The 15,661-nt window shown below is 37.1% G+C and overlaps 1 protein-coding gene across 7 annotated transcripts in view; it reads left to right on the top strand.

The window, feature by feature from the left end:
• npas2 (neuronal PAS domain protein 2) overlaps positions 1 to 15,661 on the top strand; it is a 61,546-nt gene that overhangs the window by 27,677 nt on the left and 18,208 nt on the right. For all 7 annotated transcript variants that reach the window (XM_035942467.2, XM_023297287.3, XM_055017068.1 and 4 more), the window contains exons 2-8: positions 7,400 to 7,598; positions 9,706 to 9,753; positions 11,436 to 11,590; positions 11,677 to 11,768; positions 12,100 to 12,189; positions 13,452 to 13,572; positions 14,858 to 14,971. In XM_035942467.2, coding sequence (XP_035798360.2) covers positions 7,543 to 7,598; positions 9,706 to 9,753; positions 11,436 to 11,590; positions 11,677 to 11,768; positions 12,100 to 12,189; positions 13,452 to 13,572; positions 14,858 to 14,971 — 676 coding nt within the window. In that variant the 5' untranslated portion in view covers positions 7,400 to 7,542. The remainder of the gene's footprint in view (positions 1 to 7,399; positions 7,599 to 9,705; positions 9,754 to 11,435; positions 11,591 to 11,676; positions 11,769 to 12,099; positions 12,190 to 13,451; positions 13,573 to 14,857; positions 14,972 to 15,661) is intronic.

A 15,661-nucleotide genomic window follows, 5' to 3' on the forward strand; every position in this document is an offset into this window, starting at 1 on the left:
GTTCCAACAATTGCAAAAGAAGAAGCAGCACACGGTGGTCAATGTGGTCTAATAATCCTGATAATAATTTCCTACGCTGTAAGTGAGGAGTCAGACACTCATGATAAACCCAAAGGACCAGAAAACACGTGATCTTGTAGATGTTAGATATCGTTGAAGTTATAGTTTCTAAATGACCACATTTTCATTTTTAACTGCAATTCAAGTATCATGAGTGAATGGTAATTCTGTACAAATCAGGGGTTGACAGGTTTATGGTTTGGCTGATTATTGCATCTGATATTCACCATTTTCCCAATTATCTGTGTGTCATTTTACATCAATTTGCAATAAAATAATTTACAATTAGTTTGGCTCTGATACAGCCACATCTCTCTATGTGTAGTTACCACTCACTGATTGGCACAAACTGATTGGTTGTTCATCATGATTATTAGCCAATCAGCACTGAGGGATAAATGTGGAAAAGTTCTCTTTTAGTGAAACATGTGAAGCATAAATGAACAAAGGCATTTAAATCAAGTTTTGTGTTGGAGTTTGTGATATTTTGAAATTTTTTACTGCAGATTTATGCACTATCAGTCAAAAGTTTGAACACGCCTTCTCATGTAATGCTTTTTATTTGTATTATTTTCTACATTGTAGATTAATACTGAAGATTAACACTTTTATAGTTTTGATATCTTCAGTATTAATGTACAATGTATAAAATAATTAAAAACCATTGAATGAGAAGGCGTGTCCAAGCTGTAGTGTATATTGGTTCCAGATATCGGCTGTCAGTCTTCTCAGTTACTAATAATCTGTATTGACATTGGCCTTGACAAAAACGTGCTGGTTGACCCCTAGTGCATGTCAGGGGTTGACAGATTATAGGTTTGACTGATTTTCAGATGCAATATTCAGCATTTTTTCCAGATTATCTGTTTGTTGTTGTTTTTGTTTTGTTTTGTTTTTTAAACCAGATTTCCGACAAAATAAGTTGATTTAAAAGCTGTTTTGCTCTGATGCAACTGTCTCTCTCTCTCTGTAGTGACTCAAAAAGTTCCCATGTACATAAACGTATGTAAAGCATTTTAACAAAGTTTGTTCCAGAGTTTGTGTTATTCCAAATTTTTGACTCCAACATTTTGATTTTTACCACAAACAGACGTTGTTTCCAAATATCACATATCGGCCTGTACTAATAATAAATAATAATACTGGCCTACATTGGTCAACCTCTAGTACATTGTCGGATTATGCGCAATCTAAGCTAAAGCAACCAGTTATATTTAAACAAACTTTTCCAGATTGACTGAGCTGGTCCAGGCCTCGGTTGGTGTTTACCTGACAGCTCAAACCAAAGCAGGTGGAGTAGAAATGGTCCGACGGTGTAAACCTTTAGACAAGCAGACAGTAGTCGTCAGTGCGACAGGCTCTGCTGCTAGATTTCCAGGTACCTCAAACTCATCTTTCAGCAGAAGAGCCGCAAACACAGCATGAGCTCTGTGACTGGAATGTCGTAGTACTTTTAAAGAATGTGTTGAGCTTTCAGAAAGAGTGCACCTGTCTGTCACCTGATTCGTTTTCCTGTGTTGTCACATTACCAAGCTACGTCTGATCGCTTTATTATTGCTCTTTCTTGTAGGACAGGGCAAACATGCAAACATGCAATCAGCGACGGTGCTGTGGTGATAATAAACTTCTGTTTTATTGTGGGCTTTCAGTCAGGAGAGCAGACTTTAGCTTATGTTTGCTGCAGGGCCTGAATTATTTTTCACAGCATGTGCAGGTTTCGTATTTCTGTCTTTACTGCTCAGTATTGCATTGCTAAATAATTTATTAATGAAGCCAGTATTTACAACTTAGCCTCTTTAGAGTGTGTCTGTATGGAAGCTGTATAGGTTTTTTTTTTTTGCAGTTTGCTTGAGGTTTTCAATTTTTTTGTGGTTTGATTATTGATCCAGTGTCTGAGCTACTTATGCATTTTTTAAAAAATCATTTTTTTGTAATTTAATTGACATAAGTCACCAGTCATACTAATTAAATAACAGTAGTGGATGATATAGATGCATTTTATTATTGAATTATTTGTTGTAACAAGGTTTCTTAGGAAAAACTTTTTGTTCACTCTGTGTTTTAGCTGATCCAAGTGCTTCATCAAAGTCCTGCTCCTTCATTGGCAACACTGCCTTCAAAGGTCTAGGACGCCCAGTGCGATCCAGAGGATGGAAGAATAAATATAACTCCATTTAAATCCTTAAATCACTTAAAAATTCTCCTTGAAATCTTTATAACCTGTTGAGATGTAACTGTACAAGTCTTGATTCCAGTTTGTTTGCAGCATTAATTCTAGGAATGAAAATTACAGTTCCTGTGTAGTTTGATACAAATCTACAAAGTAGGTTTTCTGGTCTTTGGGCTAAAGATAAACTGCATTGTTTTGAATTAGCTAAACAAGATCTATGCTAAAAGAATTCCAACCATTGTGAGGTGATTGATTTCAAACAGGATTTCTGATGACATGCTGCTCAGTATGCATCAGATAACATCACATCTACAGTATGTGCAGCCGTCAATACAGGAAAGAGTTAAATCTATAAATCACATGTGGCATAAATTCTTCGATGCTGTAATCATTATGGGCTGGCACTGGCAGGCTCCTGGGCCACATCCCAGTCATGATGTTCAACAGGTTGTTCTTGGACAGCTACAGGGAAATTTCTTCGGTCAACATTTGTCATCGGCGCTTGTGCCCTCTATGAGGTGTTATTAAAATTACCGATGGCATCAGAAACAACCTGTTTGAATTCCACTGATAAACATGACGTCGTTTTGGTATCTCAGATTTGTAACAGGACGAGAAACAACTGGGGCTGAACGGCTGCCAGAGTCTGGCTGTGATTTTTCGGACAGATATTGCAATTTGGTTTGTTCTGAAATCAGTTCATGTGCACTGTGTCACAGATATAGAACATGTGATGGAGTTTTACCACATGAGATAACATCAAAAGCATGACTGTCACACATACAGAGAGGATGACGTGAATTTGTGTGAATGATGATTGATGGACACGCACAGTTAACTCCTGCCCGTTTAAATCTTCTCGAAATAAAAGAAAGTGAATTCAAGCATTAGTTTGATTATGTAACAGCCACACTTCATATATTCTAAACTTCAGAAACATAAACAACCATCTGACAGAGTGGAGCTGCAGCACAAACTGGATGAAACTGTAGACTTTATCTCTTTAGCTCACTTTTTTTCTCTCATCAAAGCCATCATTGCATTTCAGTCACACTGTGTTTGAAATCAAAATAAGCCTCATCTTTTAAAATTTGCTCAGGGATCAATCTCCAGATGTAAACTTTAAATATTAAAGAGCTATTTGCCTCAGAAAATATAGTGCAGTGACAGTGTGAGGTTCGGCGTTGCTTCTATTAACCATCAGCTATTAACACATTAAGTTTCCTGTTAGGAATTTTATGTGCCCAAAGAAACTGTGAATCCCTTTTACAGCCTGTTTGCATACAGTGTTGGTCATGAACTGGAACTTCAGTGTGCTCACTTGTGTCTGGAGTTCAGGTTTCTAGTTAAAGGCTTTAAATACCTGCAGGCAGCAGTGTAACCAGACTCTGATGTTTTTTAGCTGTTAACCTCGCAAGGTGTGGTTTAACCTCGATACATTAAAAGAATGAGGTTTCATTTTACGTAGCGTTGCAGAGGGAAGACATGTATGTTAAAGCTGCATGTAGTCATTCTTGATGCGCCTGAAATTGTGTGTTGAATAGATTAGCGATTTTAATTGATTTGTGTTGCCGATATAGGAAATTTAGCTTTTGTCTCACATTTTGTTGCTGTTTAAACGTCTTGGGGCGTGTTTTTTGGTTTCACATTGTAAATAAAAGCAGTAGTTTGGCAGAACTGCACTGCTGTAAATGCAGAAGTTGTGCCTCTGATTAATCATTGATGTTTCCGTCAGCGGTGGCAGATGCTTTTTTCTAGCTGAACACGAAAAGTGTAATTAAATAATGGGTCTAATTTTCTGTACCATTTTAGACATTTGTTCAACATTCGTGGGGATCTGGTTTCTTTCTGCTGCTTTTATTGTCATCTTCTCTCATGTTTGTGTGGTCAGGGGAGGAGATACCGGTTTGTTTACATTAATTAAGACTTGAATTGCAATCTGTGTTTCCATTCAACTGGTTGGTTATCCTACTTTCTTTGAGCTGCGTAAGCCTGAAGGTGGGGCGACAGCATGTGTATCATACATGGAGTGTGAGATTATAGAGGCCACATAGCGCCACCGTCGCGTTGAGCTCTCGCAAGTTTGATCCGATCTGCCAACAAAAAAAAATACAGAGCCAGATTGTTAAAATGGTTTAAATTTTCCCACAACTACATGTTTGGGCAATTAAGTGAAAAATTCCTCATGTGAAGTAGGAGATGGAATGTGAAACTGGGTCCAGCACAAAGTATAGTCATCAGCACTGCATTAGAACTCTGAGTCATAACCTAGCAACCAGCAAATTAGCTGTATATGAATATGTTTCCTTGAATAAATGGTGGAACAGTGAGTCTTCTCCTGCTAGTTAATGTCTTCGGTAAAAATCCACACCTGCTGCTTCACAGTAAAAGCCTTTCAGTTAAACCTCGTTGCTTTGTGCCTTTGATTTGATTTCTTTTACTTTATCAGCTGCCTCTGACCTATTTGATGCTCTTAGTAGTACATATATAGACAGTGACAGATTAAAGAATAAAACAACATACAGTGGCTTAATAAGGTGTTGGGTCAACATGTGCTGCCAGAACAGCTTCAATGCATCTCGGCATTAATTCTCTGAACTCTACTGGAAGGATAAACAGCATTTTTTCCAAAACAAATTCCCGCATACGGTGTTTTAATGATGGTGGAGAAGAGCGCTGACTTAATGCGTCAGTCCAAAAATCTCCCACGGGTGTCCGACTGGTTTGAGATCTGGTGACTGTGAAGGTCAAAGGAAATGATTTACATCACACGTGTCATTGTCGTCCTTAAGACACCACTCCCATCAGGATAGAAGTGTTTCATCACAGCCTTAAGGTGATCACTCAGAATAGCTTTGTATTGATTTGCAGTGATCTTTACCTCTAAAGGAACAAGTGGATCCAAATCATGCCAACAAAATGTATAAAAGAACCACCGGACCCCCTCACTGTAGGGTCAATAGAGCAGGTTTTTCCTTTAATTTGTCACCTGTTTGGACATCCTTCAAGTACAAAGTAATGCGGCAATGTAAAAAAAATAAAAATCACAGCTTAGTGTTTGAATTTAACCTCCTGAACAAGATTTTGGACTCTTTTGTGCTGGAGCTTTGCTTCCAATGCTGCATGGAGAGAAAGAACAAGAACATATGAGCAAAACAAGAAACTCAAGGCCTGATTTTAAATCAACAAGTACCACTGAGACTTTTTTTCCTAAATTAGCCTGAGATAAGTGGAATAATAAGTGGAATGCTTTTATCTCAGCAGTGGTCCCTATTGGTATATCAGCTCACAGTATAATTTAGTACAGAGTTTGAATCTGATTATTTTATCTCATAATAATGGGTGAATTTAGAACTTCAGTGATGATGTGAATGTTAATTGAAACTAAACTTTGGTTTTCGACATCAGAGCCCGATTAATATATAAAATTCAATCAATATATCAGCCGATAGATATACTTTATGTCTTAGCGTATACTCACAGAGTTTGTTAAAGTTATATTGTATTGGATTAATTATGTGGCCATTGTTTATCAACTTCCTAGTGGTGTCTGTCATAAACTAGTTAGCGGTTTCCGGGAATGACACTGCTTGACTCTGCATCACTGTTTGCTCAGCTGTGATGTGAACTCTGCTACATGTGCTGTGGATATTACTGAGGCTGTTGTAAACAATGTAGTTTGAGCTGCGATGCTCAACAAATTGTGATTAAACCTTCTCTAATTTACACCAAACATGTTTTTTTTTTGGCATTATGCGCTGCAGAAGCAAAATATACACTGATACGAATGTGTCTGTGATAGGCCAATTATCAGCTGATAAAATCTGCCTCATCAATACATCAGTTGGCGAGGCATATTCGCCTGTTGCTGGTAAAAGTAAACTGACCAAAGACTTTCTGAAATCCGCCAGCTGTCACTGGCTTATGTCTTCCTTCTCTCCTCATATACCGCCCCGCTAAGAAATGCATATAATTACATTTTTATAGGTCACATTGTGTTGGAACACAAGTGGTCTGTGGGCCCAGTAATTTTAGCTGAAGTTGTGCTTTAAGGCCGACTACATACAGCTGTATGTTTCTATATGCAATGGCAGCAGAGAAAAAGCTCAGAAAGCCAAGACAAAAAATTATTTCTATAATGGAATACCTTTGTTTTATTATTAGAATGTATTGCTTTTCTCTTGGAATCAGGGCATAAGTTCATTTGATATCAGTTGCAGAAAGCAGACTTTTTTGGGGCCTTAGATAGAGAGCAGTTAATTACATCACATCACTTGTGTATTTCCCTTAAAGTGTTCCTCCTCTGACCGTGGCTCTTGTTTAGTTTGAAAATGAAGCAATAACTGGTAGTTTTGCCCGCGGCTGCTCTCAGTACATGTGGAATAAGACAAACACTGTCGGCTGCCTGAATTAAGATGACCCACTAACTATAATTATAACTTGAATATAATTGAAACATAATGTAATTTATTTCCAGACCACAAAACCATGGGCTGCTTTAATCAGGGTTAAAAGGAAGCATATGTTGTTTTCCTACTGGAAAATCATGGTGGCTTGGAATAAAATAATTGCTCTTTGTTATTGTTAGTATTTCAGACAGCTGAAATTGGCTGACTAAGATGATGTACAGTGTGTTCTGGTAACCGCATAAAGGAAAAAACACATGTTTTGAAGTTTAGAATGTCTACAGACCTGTTATTAATATCTGTAACTGAATACGTACAATGTTGCGTTGCTAAATGCAGCTAGCCGAGGCTCCACTCTGTGAGTTCTGAGTTGGGTTTATTAAAGAGGTGTCTGCTGCATGTTGTTTAAGCTCCCCATGTACAAAGGATGTGAAGAAGGTGGCTGTTCTGCACTCAGTTTTTCACGCTGGCTTATCAAAAGAGGTGTCTGCTTCAGACAGTTTTCTAGGTCAAGGGAGCTCCTCTTCTTTAGTGATGAAGTGCCCAGGTGAATATGGCTCATTCACTTTACATTGCATTATTAAAGCTTCTCCAGCAAAGCGCATTAAGTCCTCGAGGTAAAAAATGCAGATGCTTTCTTTTTTCTTCACACAAATCCCAAACCAAATAGCTGCTTTATGTTACCCTGAGTGGATGCAGTTTTAATCCTTTACAACATGCTCTCTTCTCAGGGAGTTTAAATCACTTTTGCTTGTTTCCACAGGATTTGGCATTTCTTTGGTGGAATCGAGGAGGCGGTGGGCGACTGGTCCGTGGTAGGTCTTTCTAAAAGAGTGTTCAGACGAGGTCAGCGCGGATGGGACTTAAAAGACTTCAGAAGGGGCCTGGTTGGAAGAGGGAGTGAGTATGGACAACCTTTCTGACTTCGGTGGCCCCTGTCCGTCCTCCCGCAGGGACTGGGAGTGAGTATCAAACCAAGTGAACCTCTGCTTGTGGTCTTTAATAGAGTTATATACTGGGTCCACATATGATGTAATGTGAGTAGTTTAGTTATTTTATGTGAATAGTTACTTTTAGACGTATGAGGCACTATTTAAAAGCGTGTCAGTCTGTTGAACTCATTTCTTTACTCCTAAACTCAACTGTATGTCTATCATTTTGATGAGTGCCGCTGACTTCTAGTTGCTGACGTAGATGTGAAAAAAAACTTATTTAAAGTATTCCAGTTTTTAATTTCACTCCTCAAAATACATCAGCGCTTCATCTTCCTCCATCATTGTGAAATCTTTCAATGGTTGCCGTGCTTTCGTCATTAATTGGTTCAGCACAATGAGAACTCTGAAAATGTTCACACATTCTATTCTGCTCTAAGCCTGTGAACAGAGACTCAGTGTATCACACAGATATATTATGATTTCTGTAAAAATGAAAGGTAGTAAAAAAAAAAAAAGAGACAAAGTCAAGCTGAGACGTCAGCCAGAAAGTCTGAAAAGAAAAAGACTGTTTTTCACCCAAACTATGGAAAAGTTATTATTAAATAGAAGTGGAGCAGAATATGGCTTGATTATGAACTAAAGAATAAAAGGGAAGGAGTGAATGCATCTTTTTAAAAAAAAAAGTTTGACATAACATATAATAGTGTATAATACGGAAAGGCAGATGATAAAATGTTAAATAAAAACACGTGTAGAGCACATTCTGACAAGACATTTAGCCAGTTTTGGATTTGGATAACTGAAGAAATCTGTCTAATTCACAGTCCATAGTACACTGTGCATAATATTGAGGCTATGTAGTTACAACTCACAGTGCCATCTGCTTCACAAAGCAAAGAGCTTTTAACACAGATGTGATCAAAGCACTTCCATCCATCGAGGGTAATGGAGCATTTTAATGAATCACTGTGTGGCTAAATTAAATTTGATCCAGTAAAAGGCTACAGTCGCACAGAAGAAAGTCTTATTTCCCTCTTAAACTTCTCCAGTGGGTTTATATTTCCTGTGGTTTCCATGGGCATTGCATTACCTGCAATGTCACAGTGGACACTGTTTAATATGATTAAAGCAATGATCATAGTACTGCTCATCTCCAGTCAGTGCAGCCAAATTAAAATGTTCTTGATGTGAAATTTGCCGAGTTCTCAGTGGAGAAACTGTATTTCAGCTTTATTTTATGCATTACCTGCTGTAATCTTTGAATAGGCAGACAGCTAGCACAGTGAGACAAAGAAAAAGAAGCTTTAAAATACAGTACAGAATAACTAAACCTGAATCCAGCCCTGACAGCTTGTTACTGCTCAGGTTAAAGTCTTGGGTGAGGCTGTTTACATACACTCATTATCTCTATTGCTATTGATGAGGCTGTTGTAGTATAAAAAGTCCACTCATGCTGTTGTGGACTCAGATCGTAAACACATTACCGGCAGCAAAGTTTAAAAAGATAACATCAGCTTCCAGCTAAACTGACTGAAAATATGACTGTGCTCATTAAACTCGCTGCTGTTAACTATCAAACGGTGTAATAAACCGAAAGTACAAATATGGAGTAGGCCGTTTCCATGTCACAGTGACCTGTTAAACAGTGGAGAAAACCAGGAGTGTCATCTGGGTTACCAGGCTACTCCAACAGAACCATGGCATTAATAGTGGAAAGTGCACAGTTTGTCTGTGATAATCTCTTGACTCTCGAGTGAATGAGCTTTTTTTTTTCTCCACATAACCTGAAACCCTGGATGGCAGTTAATGCTCATAGGCCTATATTACAGAACATATTCTGACTGGTCACAGTACAAAAGGCACAGAGATAAATGATAACATGTATGATGGCAAATCCATTTATCTGCTTCAGCTTCAGGGTCCTGGTTGTGTAAATAGAGATTCACTGTCACACTGTCATGACTTACTGGGACACTTAAACGGAGCAGAGCCACTGTTAATGTTCAAACTAAAGCCTGACTAATGACTAATGTAAAGGCAGTGTACCATAGATTTGAAGATGTGCTGTTGTCGTAGTATCTTTGTCTGCCATGTTTGATGAACTGCATTTTAACGTGTGTTCATGTGTTTCCAGCACCAACAGCTGCGTGGAAGATGAAGATGACAAGGACAGGGCAAAAAGGTGTGTGTATGTTTATGTTTGTATGTCTCTGCTTATGTCACGGCGTATTTAACTAATGTATTTACAATTTGTCTTAATTTATTCACATAGGGATAGAAAATATATATGTTTGATAATAGTTTATCATTTCATAAGCATCATTTTATGAGCACAGTTTTATATTTTAAAATAGACATACTAAATGTACTGATGAATATTTGTATTGATGTTGTATTATTATTATTTTTTTATTTATTTGGTAATTCCTGAACGTTTTATTCACATATCCCTGTTTTTTTTTTCCTGTTACTGCTATTAGAATTTTAAAAATACACCACCAGTCAAAAGTTTGGACACACCTTCTCATTCAATGGTTTGTGTTTATTTGTATTATTTTCTCCATTATAGATTAATACTGAATATTAACACTTTTTTTGTTTACAATGTAGTTCCATACGTATTCTTTTATAGTTTTCATGTCTTCAGTATTAATCTACAATGTAGAAAATAATTTAATAAAAACTGAATTGAATCAGAAGGTGTGTCCATCCTTTTGACTGGTAGTGTGTGTGTATTTATTATATGTATCTTGGCACCATTAATAATGAGGGTTCTATCTCAAAGTGTTCTACAGGGTTTTTACCCTCTGAACCCATAAACCCACTGGTGGGTTTGAAAGGCATGTTGTCTTTGAAAAATCACCAAAATTACACCATTTATTGGAACAAGAGACTGTGAATCAGACAGAATTGTCACATTTTCAACTCTCCAACTGTCCCTGAACTAACCACGAGTGACTTCCAGATCCATCGGAAAATAAATCCAAGTTTAAAATTAGGATATTTTATCAAAATGATGTAATTGTACATGTCTCATTAAATCTTGAACAGAGCTTCTGTAAAAAACTAAAAATTCTACTCTCCTCAGTGCAAATGACAAGTCATTAGTTATTCAGCTGCCACCAACAGTCAAATGTTAAAAATTCACAGATTTTTTTACATTTTCTGAGGGTTGAACTGAGTTGAACTGCAGGCCCTGATTACACAGAACTGAACTGTAGGGTTCTGCACCAAAGACACATTTGAGTTCTCATTCCTTCTAGCAATAGTTGTGCTGTTTCCATAGAGATCCAGAACAGTAAATTACAGTAAAAAAATGAGCCCACAGTGAATTAAAATGAGCCAGAAGCAAAAAAAAAAACAAAAAACAATACAATGAATGAATGAAAAATTGTATTCACAAATGTAATTTTTGCCACGTGTTCTTTCTGCTTTCTTTTGGCTCTAATATAATTTAATGTTGCAAATGTACACATAATAAGAGCTATTTTCATTGAAGTGGAAAAAAGTATTATCAACCTTAATAATTGGGATGTGGACAGTGAAAGAAAGAAACAGCATTAATACAGAAAGAGGATTTTTAGCGTGATTTAACATTATTTGTATTTTATATGGGCACCTAATCTGCATTTAGGGTCATATCTCATTAAGCTTTGACTGTAACATGTTTCTTCACAGATTAGGACAAACTCTGCTAGCTTTCAGGACTGTGCTGGGTTTCTATTAGATTTTGTTATTCCCAGCTGTCTCTATTGTTCCATCTAAGGTGTGAACAAGGTAAATAAAAGATAAACTAAAGTCACTTGATTGATTTTTGCTTTCCCACCGGTGTGTAATTTCTCTGCCATGTTTTGTCTGCTTCAGGGCATCCCGAAACAAATCGGAAAAGAAAAGAAGAGACCAATTCAATGTGCTCATCAAAGAGCTGTGCACCATGCTGCAGGGTCAAGGTCATCCACGCAAGATGGATAAGTCCACCATACTGCAGAGGACGATCGACTTCTTGCAGAAGCAGAAAGGTAGGGAGATGTTCTGCGGTCTTATTTAAACATTTATATTTAGTCGACTTAATCCGCTGTTTTATTAAACCTTCCATCTTTTCCAGACATCACTGCACAGAATGAAACTTGTGATGTGAGGCAGGACTGGAAGCCTTCGTTCCTCAGTAACGAGGAGTTCACTCAGCTGATGCTGGAGGTAAAGCTCGAGCTTGTGTTTGTAAATCAGGCGATTCAGCTCTGACACTGACTGATACTGATGGTTGAAAAACAAATAGACATAAGATGAGTTTTGTATTCATGAAGTTCACTTATTCTGTCAGAAAAATCATTGCTGGTGAAGTGAGAGCTCATAAATTTTGAGGCAAACAAGGTGTTGAAATGGAGATAATAAGAGCACATCAGCAACATGTCAGTCTAATTTTATGATGCCTTTGACTTCCACAGAGCAATTTCTCCCTTACGCCACTGTTCAACACACTGTAACACATTACAACCTCTCTGTGTCAACGGTCTCCCTCTCCTTACAGGCCCTGGACGGTTTCCTGGTTGCATTAACTACAGATGGCAACATTATATACGTGTCTGACAGCGTGTCTTCACTTATTGGCCATTTACCGGTAAGTGAGCTTAAATAAATCATCCAAACACATTTGTCGGTCTACATCACATCACCACTTAAATATAAATGGCTCTTGATTCAAAACAGACCAGTTGCAGGTTCACCAATAAATGTTGGCCAATATTTGAGTTGACTTGATTAGAGGCAGGATGTTCCTTTCATTTTGTTCCACAAACTGTAAATATTGGTTTGATAAGGCTCTTCACTTCCTCTATTTTGATGATTGAAATCAAATACCTGGTTTACTGCCATATGCTCTGAGTGTCTCTCTGTGATACTCTGTGGTTTCTCCATTTGTGAGCAGCTGGAAAAGCACTACCTTGATGCTTATTAATCCTTTGAACTCAAAGCACTTTCTGGGTGTTTTTGGCTCCTGTCGCATTTTTGCTCTCTCTGGGCTCATTTTTCACCTCAGTATAAAGTCCTGCACCTCTTTGGCAGCAGCACAATCACAGCTAGAACTAAAAACAACTTTAAAGTGCCTTTTGTGCAGTATAACTAAATTGTAATGCCATAAATCATTAAAACTAAAGAAAAAACAGAAGTTGAATTTCTTTGATTGCTTGTTTTACCAAAAAAAAAAAAACAACTTTGAAGCAACATGTACAACATTTTCCTGATTGCTCACAGGTTTATTTTACTATTTACATTTTTATTTGTTTCAACAGTTGTCTCATATTTACTCTGTGTAAACACGGCCTGCAGTTCAACCTAGTTCAGTCAAAAAATGTCTGTATTTTGGTCACAGCTGAGTGATTAATGACTTATCTGTTGCACTGAAGAGGAGCAAATCTTTTGTCTTTCACAGAATCTGGTTAGAGCAAACAGTTTAGTTTTGGTTACTTGTTAAATGAGACATGCAGAATACTTTGATTTTGATGGAATCTCACAATTAAAGCTTAGATTTTTTAAACGATTCCAGTAAACGATATCTCACACATGATTAGTTCTGTTAGAAAGCTGAAAATGCGATGATTCCTTCTGTTTTCTGGCTCTGATAAATTGTAGCTGTGGTGATTATTTTAAAGGTATGTCTTTCAAACCTGTTGGTGGATTTTGGGGTTCAGAGGATCAATATCATTGTAAAGGATTTATGCACTATTTTCTGTATTTTTTTTTTTTTTTTAAAACAACAATCTGTTGCTTGCAAATAAGAGGCACCAGTAAACTGAAAAAACTGCCACACATTAAAACTGCACTTTGCAATTGACACATTCCCCCCAAAACTGACTGTCATTTGTGTGTTTTTTTTCATATCAGTCAGATATGGTGGACCAAAATATCTTGAATTTCCTCCCGGAGCGTGAACACGGGGAGGTGTATAAGCTGCTATCATCCCACATGCTGATGACTGACCCCATTGCTGCTGACTTCCTTGACAGTGAGTATCCTGCTGAGCCACTCTCTGCACACACGGTGTCTGGGTCATCAAGCTGAAGCACAACAGAAAAGGTTAAAGCCTGTACATTGTCTCCCATTTCACCAGATCAGAAGTTCAGTTTGTGGGACAAACAGTGTGTACAGGACTGTCAGGACTGTTATTGGTCAGCTGGAGCTCAAAATTCTTTTTTAAAAATGTGTTTAAGGTCTGTTTCTGAAACACAAAACGGGACTTTACTCTTGAGTCTAGAGTTTCACAGGCTGTTTCACAACAGACTGAACTCTCTGTATTTAGAGCAGGCTGCTGCATTGGGGTCTGTAGTTTATTGGATTGCTGATTAGTGTGTATCTATGATTAGACTTTTGGCTAATAATAGGAACTAGCTTAGTGTCATAGTTAAGACTTTAAATCACTGTTATGTTAGCACAGTAATCCAAAGCATTGTAGTATGGGGAGGTTTAAGACACTGACCTTAATCCTGTGCTACTATTTGGCTTTTCTGGGTAACAGAGAGGGTGTGTGGCGACTGTTCTGGTCTGTTCTTAGTAGCCTAAATAGCAACCTGTCACAAAGCCTTGTCTGGAATGATCAACACCTCTTGTGCAAAAGGCTTTTTAACAACATCACTGCTTCAAAATGTTAAATTTTGCTGAATCAGGTTACATAAGCTGTGGTTTTCTAATTCATTCTTTTTTTTTCTGTTCTCTATCAGTTGAATACAAATACAGAAATCTTCAACTACCTTGGCCTGTCTCCACAAAACTTTTAGATCTTTGAGCTTTTCAGTAGAATAAATACCAGCCTCTAACTGTCGGCAAAACAGTAGATTTTGAGGATATTCACGTGTTGTCGAGGTCAGATTGATGCATTAGTAAAAGTTTCTTTTTCACAGAGTTCAGCTTAAAGTGCACTTGATATGACTTCAAACCATAAATCAGCCCTTTTAACTCTCCCACTGGATGTAAGAAGTGTATTTATGAGCATAATAAAATATTACATAAACATTATTCCAGACCCCTTTCTTTATGTGAACCCCTTCCTCCTTCTCACACTATTTTAATAACATTATCTACACCAGCAGCTGCTGAAAACAAGATATGAACTGTTTTCTGTGTGTCGCATAGAAATTATACTTCAGATCTTTATGTCTGCATGGTGCATCTACAACTACTGTCTTATTAGTGCCATAAAACTATCATCAAGAAGCACCTCATAAACAAGCGTTATAAATATGTATATGTGCTGCATTATGTATCGGGTGTTAACCATAAAAATCTGTTTTTAGGTGAGGCACATATTGAATTTTGCTGTCATCTAGCCAGAGGTAACATCGACCCAAAGGAGCCACCTGTGTATGAGTATGTCAAGTTTGTTGGGGATTTCAAGTTTCATAACAATGGTAAGAAATGCTATTTTAGCTTTTTCCTTTCCTTTATTGCATTTAGCAAACTATAATTAGGTCAGTTAATCATTTTAATTTAGCATTAAAGGTCCCATATGGTGAAAATCCATTTTAAGGTGGTTTTTTTTTTTTCAATTTATTATTGTCAAAGGATATCAAAACACACTTCAAGAAGATTCAAACCTAGCTTTTCACAAGTATTCTGCATGTAGAGGACAACTTGAATCTCTTTTCTTTCTTTCTCTTTATCATTTTTTTTCATGATAATTAAAATAAACTATTTTACAAAATCAATAGAGGGATCTACACTACCAGTCAAAAGTTTGGACACACCTTCTCATTCAATGGTTTTTATTTAATCATTTGATACATTGCAGATTAATACTGAAGACATCAAAACTATAAAATAATACATATGGAATTACATTGTAAACAAAAAAAGTGTTAATCTCCAGTAAATCTACAATGTAGAAAATAGTACAAATAAATAAAAAGCACTGAATGAGAAGGTGTGTTCAAACTTTTGGCTGGTAGTGTACATTGACAAAAGTGCTTAGATACAGCTTGCTTGAACTGCTTTATCAATTATGACAAAGAAAAATTAATAAACAAATAGATCATAGAAAACCAAATGTGTCCCTTTTTAACAAGAAGAGCACTCAGAGTTCACAATCCTGTGATCGTCAG

Source organism: Amphiprion ocellaris, chromosome 14 (assembly GCF_022539595.1).
Source record: "Amphiprion ocellaris isolate individual 3 ecotype Okinawa chromosome 14, ASM2253959v1, whole genome shotgun sequence".
NCBI lineage: Eukaryota > Metazoa > Chordata > Actinopteri > Pomacentridae > Amphiprion > Amphiprion ocellaris.